Source organism: Marmota marmota, unplaced genomic scaffold, assembly GCF_001458135.2.
Source record: "Marmota marmota marmota unplaced genomic scaffold, marMar, whole genome shotgun sequence".
Taxonomy (NCBI): domain Eukaryota; kingdom Metazoa; phylum Chordata; class Mammalia; order Rodentia; family Sciuridae; genus Marmota; species Marmota marmota.
In genome coordinates, this window is record NW_026000137.1 from 1,032,999 (window position 1) to 1,052,467 (window position 19,469).

General features: G+C 39.2%; 1 protein-coding gene across 1 annotated transcript in view; it reads right to left on the reverse strand.

Moving 5' to 3' along the window:
• Rbm33 (RNA binding motif protein 33) overlaps positions 1–19,469 on the reverse strand; it is a 98,184-nt gene that overhangs the window by 65,463 nt on the left and 13,252 nt on the right. The window contains exons 2-6 of the mRNA XM_048785398.1: positions 15,405–15,483; positions 10,980–11,028; positions 6,903–6,979; positions 4,979–5,294; positions 1,371–1,490 (exon numbers count right to left, since the gene is read on the reverse strand). Coding sequence (XP_048641355.1) covers positions 1,371–1,490; positions 4,979–5,294; positions 6,903–6,979; positions 10,980–11,028; positions 15,405–15,483 — 641 coding nt within the window. The remainder of the gene's footprint in view (positions 1–1,370; positions 1,491–4,978; positions 5,295–6,902; positions 6,980–10,979; positions 11,029–15,404; positions 15,484–19,469) is intronic.

Sequence of the window (19,469 nt, forward strand, 5' to 3'; positions counted from 1 at the left end):
ACAGCTGGTAAATCTGGGTAAAGAGTCCCTTGTACTGCACTTTTATTTTTCTTGTTTGAGTGCTGGGAATGGAACCCAGGGCCTCAGGCACACTAGGGAAGCCCTCTACCACTGAGCAACATCCTCGGCCCACTTGTTCTACTTGTATCTTTTCTCTAATTTTAAAATTATTTCAAATAGTGAGACAGACAAAGCACAAGAAGAAAACTCAAATTTAGCTTGTGGGTGGGAGAAAGGGCATGTCCAGTAAATGCTCTTATTGTACCCAACATGCATTCAGACTCTATCACAGCATCATACACCTCAGAAAAAGAATGGGCGCACAGAATGTTTTATGAACTGAGTATCAAAAACCTTGGTCTAACATCCTAGGTAAACAAATGGCCTAAATTAATAAACAAATATTTTCATGTCTCTTGAGGGAAAGGGGGCATTAAGAAAAATTGAGAAAAAAAATCAGTAATAAAGAAAAATTTTAAGAAAATCAACAGGTCCTGGGCTAAGGAATGATTCTGTGGCCTACACACTTGGCCACAGGGGCCAGTTCTAGAGCAAGAATGGCAGTCACCCACAGCCCTCCCCAGCTCTCACAGTCCAGGAAATACCATCTCCCATGCCTATTTCAAAGGATCACCTCTTCTACACTGTCTTGGAGCCCAGCCATCACCCCTCAGGTGCCCTAGTTAAGTTGCTCACACTGCACCATGACTGAGCCTCTCCTGGAAGGTGTCACTTTTTCTGCTTTTACATTACAGAGATTGGCACACATCTTTTGACTCCCTATGTTAGACTGCAAGTCCCTTGAGGGCAAGGATCAAGCCTCTTGGTTCTTGTTTCTTCAACCCAAATCAGCAACTAAAGATAGGGAATCTTGCAGTATTTTTTCAATGGTTCAAATAAACTAATTATATAGCACTGCTTTCAAAGCACTAACATATACATTACATGTTTTGAGAGATAAGCCCAAAAAACATTTAAAACACTTTAACAAGCCGGACGACAGGACACACACCTATAATCCCACCAACTCGGGAGGCTGAGGCCAGCCTCAGCAATTTAGTAAAACCCTGTCTCAAAACAAAATAAAAAGGATTGGGGATGTATCTCAGTGGTTAAGTGGCCCTCGGTTCAATCCCCAGTACCTAATAAATAAACAAACAAGAACACTTGAAGGGTAGATAGTACCCAGAAACCACAGCAGAGCAGTACTCACTCCCCTGAGTCTAGAAAGCCTGGGTTTTTACTAAGTTCAGAGAAGAGATGTCTCAACTTTTCACTAATGCTGAAAGATGCTCATTTTAAATCTGGGGTAGGGGGAGGGGAGGAACAGCAGCAAACTTTTTGACTCTTTTTAAAAGTTGAACAAATACCTCTTGGGTCTCAGGAGCAACCTGGGAATCAGTAATCTCATCTAATTCATCTTCAGCAACACAGTCTTCCTGCTCTTGCAGCCCTTGTTGCCCACCATAAGCCTGCAAGTGTTCTTCATCCTGACGGCCATTGAAGAGAAAACAAGTTTTTCTCACACAGCTTTTGGGTGTTTTTGTTTGTTTAAGCACTTTTCATCTCTATGACCCATGTCAGTTATTTTGGCAGATTTTGCTACAGCAGTCCCTGCCTGAGCACAAAGCGCAAAGCATTCCTCTCCATGTTAAATTTGAACAGGGCCCATAGAATAAACCCCATCACCAAGGTTGGTGGCCTGTGTGTGGCTTCCATATCCAGGCACCCTGTGAAGTATCTCTTTACCATCAACCTAAGGGAAAGGAAACTTCAGAACATGTGCACATACATGTGCTCTCTCCCCAGGAAGCCTGGCAGGGGGCTGAAATCACGCCCAGCCCTCACCACTTTCACAGTGGGAGAGACAACTACAGTATGGGTGATCCAACTCCACATAGATGCCCTTTAGAATCCGGGTCTATCAGGTTCTTCACCAGGCCCCTCCCTTGAGCAGGGAGGACGACTCCAGGTTTGTATGGAATGTAAGGACATTACTTTTGGAGACAAAAACACTACCACAGAAAGCAGGGCTACTCCTGATAGAAGCCGATCAGGTTCTATCTACTCAGTGTGGGTATCTTCCCAGTGTTGCTGCACACTTGTTAAAAAATGAGCACCGCAGTAGTGACAAGCAGGCAACCACGGAAGAACAAGCAAGTACAGACCCTAACTCACCACATAGTGTGACAACCCCCAAGAACACCGCTGTCGCCAAGTGCTCACCTCACTTCCCACGACTGCCTTCTGCTCTGCTGGAGAAACTGCAAGCTCTCCATTAAGAGAACAACTACTACCACCCTTGAATCACGCAGCAAAACCATCAGATCCAAGTAAGGCCAGTGATGCTAGTCAGATTATCAGCAAATATACAATGGGGTTCAGTCTACACCACTGGAATCTCACTGAGAAACAAATCTGCTACCCTTTACATAAACCGTCAATCTGCAACCGTTTATACAGAACAGTGTTTTATAAAACCCCAATCTCTGTTAATATTACAGGCTCTAAAGACTTCAATTAAATTATGTCACCAACAATTTTCTAATATTTTGTCCACTACTAACCAATATAGAGTCCTCACTATTACAAATTTTAAAATGAAATTACAATTTACTCTCAAAAATAGCACCTGCAAAATCTACAGACTTAAGAATTTTGTTCTCTGGAGTATTGTAAGAAAGAATGCCAAAGTTGTGCCTCCCACTCCTTCAGTGTCTCTGGACATCCCCTCTGCACAGGTCTGACAGTGTCCCTCCTGACCCTAAAGCTGTGGTCTTCTGATTCCACAGCCAGCCATGCACAAAAAGCATTCCAAATGATGTACAGAAATAGCTTGTGGGGTTTCATCATGCAGGCTGTCGAATTCTAAGGACAAGGAACCAGTTAAACAAGTCAGTTAATAAATTGCTTGCCACTGAGGTATGGAGACACAATCTACTCAGGACTCCTCAGTCTAATAATGAGTAAATAAATCATCTGCACACCCCTGACAGCCTAGAAGAAACCGAGAGAGGCCCCGAACTGAGCCAAGCCAAGCATTCCATGTCAATCCGGCACCTCTCTTTCCACCCAATGGGCCATTTCAGACACACTACTGTGACAACTATGAAAAATATAAGGTGGCCATAGCTGCCATACCAGGTACATTAAGGTGGGATGACACTGCTCATGAAATAATATCCTACCACTTTCCCTCACCTTTAAAGTGTATAAACAACTCTGTGAAAACATTAACACACATTTAGAATTTCCAAGTAAATTTTTACTTTAAGGTTTTATTTAATTCTGAAAATAATTAATTCATTTTAATATGATATAGTTCTATGAGTACTTTTAAATCCCCCAATCTATTCTATTCAATGACCTGTAATCCAACATTCTGTATGACTAAAATGATCTTTATCACCGATGAGGCTTTATTTAGATTGTGGAACACAGAACAGGAAATTCTTACACCACTCCACAAGAAAGCCAAGTGAGACACACTCCCATGCAGCAGCACTCACGGGCTCTACAGGGCACTTTCCACACTGATTTGTCCTTCTAAAATCCCACCATCACAGGCAGGACCAGATTCCATGTTTTCCATGGTAGAGCACTATCTGTGTCCCAGGGCTGAACTAAGTGAAGACAGGCTGCACTACCGAATTTGTAGGGGAAAGAGACCCCCAGAGACAATGAGCCAATGCTTTGTTACTGATAACCAGTGGAAATAATACTGTCACTAGGAAATAACTAGTCAATTTTTGAAAGACTAATTTTTAAAAAGCATTTCAAATTACAGTCTCACTTTAAGAAAGAATGTGAACACACTACAAGGCACCTGTCCACCTGGTACCAATTTATTACCAAAACACAGAGCTATCAAAAAAGTCCCCAAGATGCCTTTACCAGACTCCTTACTAAACCACAAAGATCTTTTCATGACTAGCTACTGAGGAACAAGCAAACTAACTACTGAGACACCTTCAGCAACCACAACAGGGACTAAAACTTAAATATTCCAAGGTTCTACATAATTAATTCTTTTCAAAACCACTCATGCACATATAAATGTCTAACATCCAGCAATTCTTAAATGTTCTCACCAAATGGAAGCACACTCTGAGTGAAGACATAAGGAGCTGAGAGAGCCACTCCTGCCTCAGAAGGGCTCTGGATACTGAGTTAGGGCTAGCCCGGTTCCCACTTTGCCTCAATAGGAAGGACCCTGGAGCTCTGGGAGCCCTAAGGCTCCACATACCCCAGGAGATCATGCCCCTCCTGCAATTGTCATTAAGTGCTCATTTAAAAAAACAAACACACACACAAAAAAACCTTTTTTGATGACAAATCATTTTGTCAGGCGAACAATCTTACATTAGTGCCTTTTTCTTTCCTTATGGTTCAACAAACAAAAAAATGCCAACTACCAAAACCATCTTTTGAAATAAAAAATCAGCACAATCTTTGCTTCCTGATCACAGATAACAAATTATGTGTGACATTTCTTAAACTAACCTCCAATCTCTTTATTCAGGTTTAGACAGTTCTCAGTTACAAAAAGGATGAATGAACAGGACATCAATCACTGGAATATTAGCACCTTGAAGATGTCTTTAGCAGGTCAATAATCTTTTCACCTTAGAAGGACTTTATCAGATCTTGGCTAAAGCCTGGATGAAAGCTCTGCATTAAGTACTTCCATCAATTGACAGTGTATCTCCACCACACAAAGCTGCTCCCTTCCTCAGGGTGCAAGCCTCAAGGTCACCATTCTTTGCAGCCTTCCAGAATGACAAAAGAGCATTACCTCTGGCCAAACAAGCTGTCAACACAAACTTTGTCATAGCTCAGATAAAGAAACTGGCAGACAGTGATAATAAGGTCTAATTTCCCTCCCTCCCAAGGGAGGTAAACAGATTTCAAATCAGTCTAGAAACCCATGAGCAGGAAGCCATGTTATCTTTGGCCATACAAAGGAGGAAAGACTCACTGTAAACTCATCTAAAGGTTCATTGATTTCAATGTCCAACACTTCGTCACTGTACAGCTGCTCCTCCTCTGGCTCTTCCCCATACTCTATCTGGTCTTCTGTCAACTCCGCGTCATGGCCTTCATCGTACTGTCCTTCCTCAGGGTACTCCTGAGTGTACAATTCTGGTCCGTCGGATTTGTGGTAAGCTATCTCATCCTCTCCTTGTTCATACTCAGACTCTTGTTCTCCAGATTGGTCATTCGTGTTGTCAGATAGTTCAAATGATGTAACCATGCCAGATGTAGTATTCAGATTAATCGTGACACCCTGAGAACTGGAAAAATACAAAGGAAGACACCCCATGAGAGTGGAGCTCAAAATTAAACCATGACATACATACATGAGTTGTTTAAACTACGGCTGGTGAAAAGTTATGCCTGTCCCTGACCAAAGCACTTTCCCAGCGAGTGAAAACACAGCTCCAGGAGCCACCCTGAGCCACAACAGGACTCATGATGCAGACTGGGCCTCCACTCAGCAGCTGGAGTCTTTGGGACCAGAAGAACCCACTCAACAGATGAGGAAGCAGATGTGACTGGTAAATCCAAGACTGAAACAACGTTTTCCATTCACTGAAATGAAATGAATACGATCTGTTTGCTGAGTGTAAACTAAGAGTACTATTCTATAAGCAAAAAACAAAAAACAATTTTAAGAACAAAATGGTTTCTTTTTAAAGCCTATGATATAAATTCCAAGTAAAAAACTCTTTATAAGATTAAAAATCTGTAGGGTAAGCCAAGCACAGTGGCACACACCTGTAATCCCAGCAACTAAGAAAGCTGAGGCAGGAGGATCACAAGTTTGACAACTTAGCAAGACCCTCAGCAACATAGAGACCCTGTCTCAAAAAATAAAAAGACTGGAGATGTAGTTGAGTGGTAAAGACATCCTTGAAGATGTCCAAAAAAAACCTGCAAGAAGATACATTTCAATGTTCACATAAAATTTAGGCCAGTCATAAATATCTCAAAATTGTTTTAAATTAGCAATTTCTGAGTAAAAAGAGGGCTTTGAAAAGGCAAAAAACATATTGCATTTATTAAACCATAATGGCTAAATGCCAAATAATATGATGATAATGTTCCAAATGCAAGATTATTCAAATAAAGCTATGTTCACACCTGTTAAGTGTCCAGTCCTAACAAAACACTGAATATATCACATAGACTTTAAACTACTCTAAAAGATTCAAAAGATTTATTTCAAGGCCAGCCTAACTCAAAAGATCAAAATATAAAAATGATGTCAAAGAACAGAATCAGAAAATTTAGCTACCTGGCAGAATAATTAAAAGCTGTATTTTTACCCATCTATCACTTTAGGTTAGAAAACTGTTACAAATCTACATGACACATATTTTGTTCATTATATTTATAACCAAGACATGTATTTATATTTTCCCAATGTTTCCTCATTTAATTGAAAATTGTTTCCACTTACCAGAGGTAGGTGGAAGTAAGTATCTCTCTCCAAAATGGTAATTCAGAAAACAGGTATTTATTAATACAAACTGCCTCAAATGAAACCAAGACAGCCATACCGAATCCCAGCCCCTGCACTAAGTTGTGCCACTGTCCTCCTCCCATAGAGCGCTTTTTGAGAAGCAGCATAAATCTGTACTGGCATCTATGGCGAGATGAACAGACCTCACTGGCCACCAGATGCAGGTCCTGCCCTGGATTCAGGCAGCTGATCCGTTTACAGAACCTGGCATATGCTTGTTTCTACATCAGAAGACACTAATATCCCATTCAGAATGTAATCATATGTTGGATACAATACCACATTACTCAATTATACTTCATTATAACTATAAATCACAAACAGTTCCTATCAATTTAGTTAAATAAAGAAATTTTAATGAGTTAATACTGAATACCTGAAATTTTCTTCATCTTCATTATCACTCTGTAAAAGATCATCATTTAGCTCTTCATCTGACAAATCCGACTGATTCTAATTAAAATAAGAAATCTCATTAATGTGTGTCACTTCCATAAAAAGACTTGTTACAAAAGAGCAAAATCACATTGAATGGATTATTTCCACTGGATTATTTATGACTTTATGTATTAAAACATTGCCATCTAAAAGGTTCTCTCGATTTGATATTACTATGGACAATCCAGAGATCCTATATCTGGCATACTGGCTAACTATTAGATACCACAGACAAGTAAGTATAGAAGCAGCAAATGTAATATCAAATTTACTTTCATTTTAACACAAAAGAACAAAAGTAAGAGGTGCCTAGGTGGGGCATTCTAAAGAATTTTTCTTTATCATACACAAAAAAGAATGGTAACCTTAAGATGTAACTAATATATAGTAGGATGTGGTGGTGCATGCCTATAATCTCAGGGGCTCAGGAGTTTGAGGGAGGAAGATCACAAGTTCAAGGCCAGCCTCAGCAATTCAGAAAGGCCCTACAGTGAGACTCTATCTCAAAATAAAAATTAAACTAAAAGGGTTGGGATGTGGCTCAGTGATAAAGTGTCTCAGTACCAAAAAAATAAAAAAGAAAATTAAGGGGATATGAAAAAATTTAACAGTTTCCAAAATCTATAAACTCTTTAAGCAATATAAAAAGGGCAACTTCAGAAATAAGCAATTTTTAAGATAACTGGATCTCTATAAACTGAAAAGGGGGAGAAACTTTGGCTTTCCCAATACAGACCATGTATGAAAACAAATGTTACTAGCTCCAGCCTTCAGGGCTTGACAGCATGTGCTGCACCTATCGTCAAGCAGCGGCCCAGCAGCGACTCCAGCAGGAATTCTGAGCTTCTTTGGGCTAATGTGTTCCAACATCTGACTTGGGGGGGTGGGCACTTCATTTTTCTTACTTATTAAAATTATTCATATGTATAAAAGGCATACATAAATTACAACTCCTCCTCCAAAAGACAATCAAACATACAGATACATTTATATTTAAAAAGGCAAAGTAGAAAAACTGACTTGATCTTCTATCTGAAGATGAAACAATATTTCCTTCTTTTTTATACCATATAAAAATAGGTCTCTCAAATTTGATAATATATTCTTTATTACAGTATTTCTGATAACCAAAAATAACAAATCCTATTAATTCTAGTTCCAAGAGACCCCGTCTATCATTGATATTACATTAAGATAAAAATAACATGGGCCACACAATCAGTTTATCTGCAGAAGGGAGAACCGATGGATCTCTATGACAACAAAACACACTGCTTAAGACTCACAATGAAGTTTCTGTTAGCTGGGCCAGTCTGACAGTGAAAGGGGCTGCCATTAGCAGGCGCAAACCAGGCCTGTCCTGGCAAACACAAGTCAACAGTCCAAGTCAGTAAATAAAAACTCATGAAATCTTCAAAAATTAGCAATTCAATAAAAGCCAAATTTCATTCAAGAGGCTAATGCCTTGAATTTCTTTTTTTTTTTTTTTGGCTGAGGATCAACCTAGGGCTTTGTGCATTACAGGCAAAAGGTCAACCACTGAGCTATATTCCCAGTCCTTAAACTATAAAGCATTTGGCAAAATGAACCAATAATTCAACAAACAAACAGATAAAAGGAATATATGTGATAGGCCCTGACCACAATCTCTTTGCCTAAGGATTCAGCCTTTCTCTCTCAATTCTCAACCTACTGAGTAACAGACACAGGAACAAGAAGAGAATATCCACTTCACTGGAAAATCTGGAATTCTCAGAGCTAGACTGAATACCAGAGGCCAAAGGTGGCTGTCAATGCATCCCCATAAGATAGAGCAGACTATTTTCTCAGGCAAAGTGGAGAGCAGCTTGGGAAGGCTATGCTCAGCTCAGGATGAACTACAGGAAAGTAGGACAAATAGATCTCAAGAGGAAGAAAAAGTGGCCAAGGATGCTAATGAAATCCTTCCTCCTAGTCTTTCCAGACAGGTGTTCCTCTATGGGGAAAGAAGCAAGCAGGAAAGCAAAAGAATGGTTCTCTCTCAGGCTCCCAAGAACAAAGACCTGAGCAGTGGAAGTTCAAAAACAAAGAGAAAATGGTTCCCCAACATTCTCCAACACTGGCACCTATGATAGAGACCACCTTGGTGTACACTTGTCCATGCACTAGTTGAGGCCAAGTAACACAGAGAAGCTAAAGAAGAAATATAAACTGGCATCCCACTTCCATCTCAATCTCACCCAAGTTTTTAAAATTCTAATGTGGTCATCCCAGCCTTCTTCATCCTGACCTTGCACTACACATGCAAAACTTCTCTGACAGTGAGACATACGTAGCACACTCTGTGCTTCTGGCCATGAGGACCCTATGAGCCTCTCAAGACACAGTTATACCTCTATGAAGTTCTCAGAGCTACTGTAGGGAAAGCAAAGGGGGTCAGTGCACCTGCCCAGTGGGCGCCAGCCACAGACTATAGCAGCAAACTTGTTAATGAAGACTCACTCGAAATCAAATAAACACCACTTAAACCAACAAAAATCATTTGTCATCTATCACATCAACAAAGACTATTCATGCACCAAGTGAGAGAAACGTTCATCCACTACTGCTAAGGACAGAAAGCACCTTGGCAAAAGCTTCAAATATGTGTGTCCTTAGACCAGGAGCTCCCCTCGGCAGGCACTTCCAAATAAAAGAATCCCCAAAGCACACCAAGATTCAGACCTTAAACTATCATCTTAATACCTTAGATTTACTTCAAAATAATTCAGAAGGTAGGCATTGTGTGCAGGTAAAGACAGGAAAAAAAACTACCTTTAACTGAAAACTACTGAAGCTGGCTGAAAGACACATCAGAACAAATTGTACTAGTCTCTGTTGTTCTGTATGTTTGAGATTCTCCATAAAAAAGCCTTTATTTTGTTTTAAGTTGCTATGCTTTAGATAAGGTCTGAAATATTCCTCAAGGCTTTATGTTCTGAAATGTGGGTAAGTAAGAAACAGAACACAGAAAAACTGGATTGGAAAAAAAAAATCTTGTGTCAAATTCATGTATTAGAGAAAATGCAAATAATACAACACAGTAAGTTACAAGAAAATGGCAAAGCAGGCACTTCTAGTACAAGATCATTACAATATTATACACGAGATCAAAAGGGCAACTCAATCAGTAATAACACGGACAAAAAGTGTCAGTCAACAATACGCCTTGAAATGCTGGCTTACACTACTATTACTGATGAATCTTTACCTAAAAGTGTAACAAACTTGAGTAACAACCTTTGAGAGTAAGAACCCATCAAAAATTTAAGACTTTTAAAAACTAAGCATTTAAAACTATCTTGATGGTTTATCAAAATAGAATAGCAAGTATTTTTAAATACTAACAAAATTTAAAATTTTTACTTCCATCTCTTGCTTCACATTTTTCATGAATGTTTTATGTTTGAAATAGATCAGTAGAGTATATTATATACAGGTATAAAATTTTAAAGATAATTACTTCAAAATTTTTACTTAATCAAAAAGGATTATAAAAAATTACATGAGAACTTTGAATTTTGTTTATGTGGATATCTATTATATCTGAACATGTTTACCTTTAAGCTTATCTGCAAATAATCCCAAAGTGAATTCCAGAACCATTATGCAAAATATTAACCTGAGAATGTTACATTCCTGTAAGGTAAGGGTAAGATTTATGCCACCACTGTCCTAAACCCAATACCTGCCAGGTACTTTGAACATAGTAGAAACCAAAACATTTACTTCAGAGGGATTACTGCTTGACTTTTGATTAAAGAACTTACTAAAGTCAATTCTGTGCATTTAAAAATTAATTCAAGACTGAAGGTGTAACTCAGTGATACAGTGAATACATGCTTAGCATGAGAGAAGCCCTTAGTTCTAGCCTCAGCACCAAAACAAAAATAATAATTGTATTTATACAATTTTTATGCACTCCCAACATCCTATGCACAAGTGATGCATTCCTTTAATTTAGTACCATTAGTGTTTTCTTTCAGATATTTCTTACCTTTTTGCCAGACAGCAAATCTTCTCCAAGTAAGTCATCTTCAAGTTCACTGGGAGAATGCAGAAATGTCAAAGCATTATTCCTCCTAGACTGGAAAGTATGCTGACCACTTAGCAAGAGCTCTAGGCCTTGGTACTCTCATGAGAAGTTGGCTATACTGAATATTCTTGTAGGTAAGGAGAGGCTTTGACACAGGATGCAACCCACTAAACTTTCCTCTTAGTTTTGCACCTCAATAGAGATCTTAATCTCTTTGCAACAGCTGAATAATCAGTAAAAGAAACTGTAAGAAATAATATCTAAGCTTTCTCCTCCCTCTACAAACTTATATGATGATATAAGATATAATATATTTCGTATATCACAAGATCACAAGAAACCAAGATCACAAGAAACCATGTGATACTCTCTGGCAAAAACTGAAACAAAAAATTTACAACTTTAAAAACAATGTTGAGGTTATAAAATTAAGTAACAGTAACCAAGGGAATCATATTTGTGCAGTGGAAAAGACACAATGGTCACCTGTAATGTTTCTCCGAATATTTCTATTGTGAAATAATCAGAAGCAGGCTTTCTTACAAATAAAGTAGAAACCTTAGTAAAGCAAAAAGCTGGAGAAGTTTCTTCACTGAATGTGAAAAATAATTTTGATTGGTGAAAATGGTTACCACTGGGTTTTAATTTTGGAGAAACCAATCTCTGAGAAGCAAATGTCTTTAATGACTCACACACAGAAGGAAAAGGCACAATTAGACTAATGGTGATTCTAAGTGCAAATATCTATGGAGACCAAGTGCACCAATGTTCTCTTTTTATAAAGGTTCTAGCTATAAAAGTCTATAGGTTTTGATTAGTATCAGCACTACTTTGCTCAAAAAGTAGTGGTGGGCTGTTTCACAGAACACTAGGATCTCTGGGAATGATTATGTAAAGTTAAAACAGAAATGCATGTGTCCATATAACACCTTTTAGAACTTAAAAAAAAAAAAAAAAAGGCCTAACAACTCATTCAATTTTGTGCACTGAGAATATCTTTAGTTATTTTAAGTTACCTTGCAGTAAGTCTAATATTCACATTTTATAGATGAAAACAAGGATAAGACATTAAATAATACCCAAGGGCCACACAGCAGAAATAGATTGATGCAAGACAAGAACCTACTAGCCCTTGAAAAATAGACCAGTACAGGACAGCTTTCAGAAACATAGCTCCTCCAATAATTTAACCACTAATCATCTGTAAGATTATTTTTCTAACTTCAGTGTTACAATTATCTTCCAGGGGCAGGGAAAAACAGAGTGTCAACAATATTTACAACTCCTTTGAGAATTTGATTCTAGATAACCAAAAACACACAAGCACCTCTTTGAAGACAAGTGTTTCTCTCCACCATAACTTTAAGCAACTGAAAATGGAGGTAATTCCATTTCCCACGGTACATTAATTAAGATGGCAATAACAGCAATTTTAATTATACAAATAAAGAACTAAAAAGTATTTTGACTTACTGATAAGCATTTGAAAATAAGATACCAATTTTTTAACGACTACGTATACTCTTTAGACATAAACATCTTTCAAAAGAGATACTTGACATAAACCTGTATCACTTATAAATGAGTGGAGTATATAAAAAAGGGAACACAGGACTTGTTCTCATGACTGATGAGACAGTAACACAGCAGACAGCAGCCTAAACCCAAAGGATGACAAATCATCAATGATCAAGAAACCAACAATATCTGTTTAGGATATTTCAGGGAAATACTATTAAAGATGTCCATGCCCCTACCTCTCCCCAAACTGCAGCCCAAACAGCACTAATCTCAAGACCTAATTCTAAATTCACATGAAATACAAGGAGTAAAGGAACACCCTAAAACACCAGATGGGGTGCAATAAGCAAAGGCAGAAAATCTGACTTTGTTTCTCCCGAAAAACTGCAGTAACTAAAGATGGGAGTGTGCTATACTTTAGGTAAGTGTCCCTGAGGTCCACTTGTTAAAGGCTTAATCTCCAGGGTGGTGCTAGGTGAGGCCCTTAGATCACTGAGGATGTGCCTTCATTGTGGACTGTGGGATACCGTCTCTTTTGCTGTTTTTCTGCCTCAGAGTATGAGCGGTTTGTGCAAAGCCATGTGCTCCCACCGTGACATGCTGCCTTCTCAAAGGCAGGGCCCAAAGCAACAACAGGACCACTTGATAATGAACTGTAACCTTCAAAACTGTGAACAAAAACAGACTGATCAATTACAAAATTCGGAGTTTATTTAGACTCGGTTCAAATTATGAAAAATTATAGACATATATCCACACTGTGAGTATAGAATATGCACACATATATATTTAACTTGTGCAAATATATATATACATATCAAAATATGAGAAAATCAGGAAAATATTAACACTAACGAGACAGTAATAAGAAGTTTCCTAGGCCAGGAATGGTGGTGCAACCCTGTAAATCCCAGTGGCTTGGGAGACTGAGACAGGAGATTGCAAGTTCAAAGCCGGCCTCAGCAACTTAGCGAGGTCCCAAGCAACTTAGCAAGACCCTGTCTCAAAATATAAAATAAAAGAAAATGGGCTGGGGATGTGGCTCAGTGGTTGAGTGCCCCTGGGTTCAATCCCTGGTCCTGCCCCTGCAAAAAAGTTTCATTTTTAGACAACTCTTATGGCTACATTTATAAATCTACTTTTTACTGAGATAAGTTCCGAAATCTTTTCAGATAAAGTAGTGTCTATGACTGAGGGGCTGCAGTGTGCAGACAATACAAACTGGCAACCTGGGAAGCTGGGTTGTGGTTCACTGCACTATTCTGTTTTCACAGATGCTTGAAATTCTAAGTTAAAATCAATTTCAGGCAAATTATATATCTAATTAAAAATATACAGATTTACTTTTATAGATGCATACAGGATATAGTGAACAAAGGTAAGAACAGAGGAAATCAAAATGATGAGTTAACTTTACTAAAAAACCCACTTTGTATTTTATTGTTTCATCATATTTTTAAGCAAAACCAGCTTCAATACATAGATTTATTCTAAGCTTCCTTTTTTTTTTTTTTTTTTTTACAAACAGCATTAAGGCTAAATTTAATAGCCAACTTGACTGGTCTAAAGGCTGCCCAGAGAGCTGGCAAAACATTCATGAATGTCTATAAGTATATTTTCAGAAAAGATTAGCATTTCAATCAGTAGACTACAGTGAAAGAGCTACTTTCCAGCTGATTCATATCCTTGAGCTGAAATACCCATCCTCTTCAGGTTTCTGGTTCTCCAACCTTTGGGCTGGGACTAAGACTCACACCACTGACTCCCTTGGTACTCTCGCCTTCAGGCTCCTGGTTCTCAGGTCTTCAGGACAGGACTAAACTATACCACCAGCTTTCCTGGGCCCAAAATTGCATGATCCAATCCTTCATTATAAATCTCTTTCTATATATTCTATTGTTTCTCTGAAAAATCCTGCCTAACACACTGAGATGATGAAAACAATCAACCTTGGAGACTATAAGCATAACAAAGTTTGCACAGATTATTCTGTAAAATTTCTGGAGCACTGCTCTTTCCAAACAGGAATCAGGTATTCTTTTCATTGCAATACATTTTTGTTCTTTATTCAGTTCTATTTACTGATAAACCTTCTGATTGTAACTCCAAAGTAAATTTTACAGTTTCTCACCTCCAGCATTTAAGACGGTGAGAAAGTTGTAAAGAATCATCATTCTCAATACCTCTACCCCTATTAGGCCCCACTGTGTACTCCCTCCAGCACAACTGGAACCTCTACTGGAACTCATCGCCAGAAGTGACCACCCACACAGACTGACATGGGCATTACTGTGACTGTTTTATACTGTATGTGCACATGTGCATTCCTAAGATAGTCTCATCTTCACTGGTAATCAGGGAAAGTAAATTAAAATCAAAATAAACATATTTAGAAGGGCAAAATTTCTCAAGCTTGGCAAAACATTGGCTAGTGTGTACAAAAGAAACTCTGGCACACAACCAGTCCAATTAAGGTCATGAGCATCCACAAAGTCAATACCATTGCTGTTGTCAAAACACAGGAAGAGGGGTTGGGGGTGTGGCTCAGAGGTAGAGCGCTTGCCTAGCATGTATGAGGCACTGGGTTCTAGTCTCAGCATCGCACATAAATAAATGAATAAAATAAAGGTCCACTGGCAACTAAAAAATACTTTTAAAAAAATACAGGTAGAGAAGGAAAGCTCACATTTTGCATAACCCTGCATATAGTACAGGCCTGGAACAGGAGCCCTCAGGTGGTCTTGTCTTGGAGAACCAGGGCATGAAGGAGCCAGTATCCCTATTTTCAGTAAAATCTCTACATAGACCAGTACAGGAGGATAAAATCTGTAGAAACTCCCCAGTGAAGCACAGGTGTGCGCCTACCTGTCCCAGTCCTCATCAGCTGCTCTTCTTCTCCAGGACCGCTCTGCACCAGGCTTATCAAACTGGTCAAAATCATCATCTGTGAGGAAGAGTCCATCCAAATCAGGTTTAGTAAGTCAAGACAGACACAGTACAAATAACCAGCCACTATAATAACTTTCGATATGAAGAAGTTCCACATACAATGTTCATAAATGCCTTAGGCATTTTAATGTTTTAAATCTTAAGAACACAAAGCTACCCGATTTATTAAACTATTGGGGGGGTGGTAAATTTGTAATTCAGTTGGTAGAGTGCTGGCCAAGCATGCAAAAGGCTTTGGGTTCAATCCCCAGCACCACCTCCACCCCAAAATAAAAACACTACTAGGAATGAAAAACAACTAACAGGGTTTTCTAAAAGTAGACAAAATACCCCAAAACTTTTATGTTTCCTTTATTAAAAAAAAAAAAAAATGGGCTCTGAGTTTATATTTATTGCTGCATGTTACTTTTTGTAACATTCACATTTTTCTAAATTAATCATGGAAAGCAAAGACTCTAAGAAATGTTGAGACAATACAGAAAAGAGCTAAACAGAGAAAATTAATGCAAGTCACATATACAATTTTTTTAAGCTGACACATTTTGAAATGTCAAGAGTCTGATGCAGTGGTACATGCCTGTAATCCCAGCTACTAGAGAGGCTGAGGCAAGAGGATCACAAGTTGGAGGCCAGCTGCAGCAACTAGATAAGAGCCCATCTCAAAATTTAAAAAAAGATGGGGTTGCTGGGAAGATAGGCCAAAGGGAAGGCATTCCTGTGTTTAGTCCCCAGTGCTAGCCTCAAAAAGGTAAATAGAAACAGGTAAAAATTTAACAGTACATTTTATTTAATCCCTATTACATATCATAGTATCTAAAATATTATATCATGTAATTGATACAGAAAATAGGATATTTTACATTTTTCCATATTTTGCACATACTACACATCTTGCATTTCAATGTAGACAAGCTATATTTCAACTGCGTGGTCGTTGTATGTGTGACAAGTAATCACTGACATGGATGGTGCAGAAAAAGCAATTAAGAGTAATGAAGCCCTGCATGCAACTCAGTTTCTTTTTCTATAAAATGGAGCTATCATCAATCCCATGAATTTGCTGGAAGAGTAAGTTTGACAACATATTTTAAAATGCAGGGACTGACAAATTAGAGGCACCTGATGTAGTTATTTTTATTACTAGGAGACTCAACTGAAGGAACGGTTTTTATCCTAGACACACACAAGCAAGGAGGTTTACAGAGAAGCAGAGGCCACATAAGGCAGCCGTGTGATGCAAATGCCCATAACATCTTGGCATTTTTCCAGCTTTGGCTAAAAATTAACAACTAAGGTTCCTACAAAGTAATCTATCAACTCTTACCCAATACTACCAAACAGAACACGGACTTTAAAAAGCATCCAAGAATGAAAGACACAGATGACAACTAGCAATTCCAAGAGATCAACCTCCAGCATGACTGTGTGAGAAGCTCCACAGGCCCCTCTCCAAAGTTTTTTTTTTTTTTTTTTTTTTAAAGGCCACTTAAAGTCTCTAGAAATAAAAAGATTCTTATTCCAGAAATTTACTCAAATCGGATTACAACAGCCACAAGAATTCAATGGTCTTTGGACCAGGACCCAACCCCTCCTCCCCTGGGCCAGCAAGGCTGACTCAATTCCAAGAACCAGGACTCCCTATCTAGCACTACTCATCCTGACCCCACCTACCTGCTGCTGATTTCCAGGTGAGTGTGATAAAGACTTCCTTCTTCTACCCAGGTCCCACTTGTGGGACAGACACTACTGGGCCCAGATGGCACCTGACCTGGCTCATGTAATGGATGCTCCACACCAGAGTCAAGCCAAGGAGCCCTGAGAATGCTTCCCCCAACTCCAGGTACTCAGCCTCTACAGTGACGTGCCACTCAAGAGACCAGCACACCACTACCCATCACAGCCCAAGAGCTGAGGCTCAGAGAGTTTGCAAGGTGAGAGGGGTGGTTTAGAACAGAGTTCTAACTCTCCCAAAGAATCTGACTTCAAGCCAAAGGTGCTCTCAAAACCAATGAGGGTTTTGCTGGGAAGGAAATGGGAGGACAGTGTCAAGAGTGACTAAAGACAGAAGAGACCAAAGGCAGATACCCTTGGCTGACCCTGGACACTATCCATTCAAAGGAGCCTCAACTGACTCTCTAAATTTATGCACCAGGGCTTTATTGACAATGTGGTCAAGGAAAGAAAGGATGAGGATGCTATACCAAAGGCTTGGGCAGCTGAGTGCACAGCAGAAACTTCATGCTGCAGAGGGGTGGAGCAGATGTCTAGCTTAACCCAGTCAGTCATCTCACCTCCACAGGAAACAAGCAGGTAACAGTCAACACCCCCAAGTGGAACAGCAGGGAGACCAGCACCCAGAGCTGCTCCAAAATATTATCTAAAATGTCCAGTTTCCAAGTGAAAATTACAACCCATCAAAGAAACAAAAAAGAATAACCCATAATCCGTCAGCAAAAAAAAAGCAGGCTACAGAATCTGCCTGTCAGGGTCAGATGTCAGATTTAATAGAAAAAGACATGTAAGTAGCCATTACGAACATGTTCAAAGAACAAAACTGAAACCACACTAAAGGCAAGTAGAAACCCACGTCAAATATTAAGAACATGGTAAGGACACAGAAATTCCTAACAAAAAGCAAAACAATTCCCTAGCTGACAGATAAGAGAATTCACTAGAGCAACACAAGCAGACTCAAACAAGCAGAACAAAGAGAGAGGAAAAATGAAGACAACTGAACACAGCTCCAGAGAAGGGTAGGCCATCAATAGACATCCCAAAATATTCACAAAAGGAGTATCAGGAGAGGAAAGTCTTGAAGGCAGAAAGACAACAAAGACCTACCAGGGGACTGCAATTCACAGCAATTACTTCTCCTTGGAACCATGGAACCACAGTGGCCAGGGGCAGTGGAATAATCCATCCAATAGCTCACAGAAAGACTCTTCCGTCCAGCTACACTATCTTTCAAACCATGAGATAATAGCAATCACAGAAAAACAAAAACAGAAGGCATCTGTTGCTAACAAGTCCACTGTAACTTGTTGAACTGTATGCCCCCAAAAGATACAGAAGTCTTACCCCACCCTGTGAATATAACCCATCCTATTTAGAAATGAGGTGTCTACAGATGTACTCAGGTTAAGACAGGACCCTGAGGAGGACACTGAATCCAATGACTAACCTATTTGTAAAGAGAAGATTAGAGATAGGCACACAAGGGTAAAGGCCATGTAAGGCCAAGGACAGTAATGCCCCTACAAAGTCAAGCAATGCCAGGAGTCACCAAAAGCTGGAAGAAACAAAGGATTCCCCCTAGAGCCTTCCAGGAGTCAACACTGTTAATGTTCTCTGGCTTCTTGAACTATAAATAAATTCATCCTGTTTTAAGCTAATCCCTTTGTGGTGTATGTAAATGTGTAGTTTCATAACTTTCACTGAATAGGGGAAGTTTTCAGCCATTATTTCCTCATTCTGCTGCCACTTGCCCTTTCGCCTTCTGGGCCTCCCACGTATTTAAATACATTTGATGGTGGCTCTTCAAACTCTCTTCATTTTTTCTTTCTTGACTACCAAATGGATAATCTCAGTGGACCTCTGTGTTCGCCCATTCTTTCTTCTGCTTGCTCAAACCTGTTGCTGAACGCCTCCAGGAAACTCACTTCAGCTATTGTAGTGGCTGGTACCATAAGTTCTATTTATGTCCTTTTTGTAATATTCCCTATTTCTTCATATATGCCATCCAGAAAGCAATCTGAGCATGTTTAAAACAGATTTTTCAAAGCCTGTCTTCAAGTTCAATGTCTGGGCTGGCTTGTGGGTGGCTTCTACCCTCTCCCACCCCCCACTCCCCACACTGGAAGAGGCCATACTTTACTTTCTCAGCTTCTCTGTAAGTAAATTTTAATTTAAAATTGGATATTGTATTGCAGTGTGATAATTCTGGAAAATAGATCCTCCCCTTTCTAGGAACTGCTGCTATTT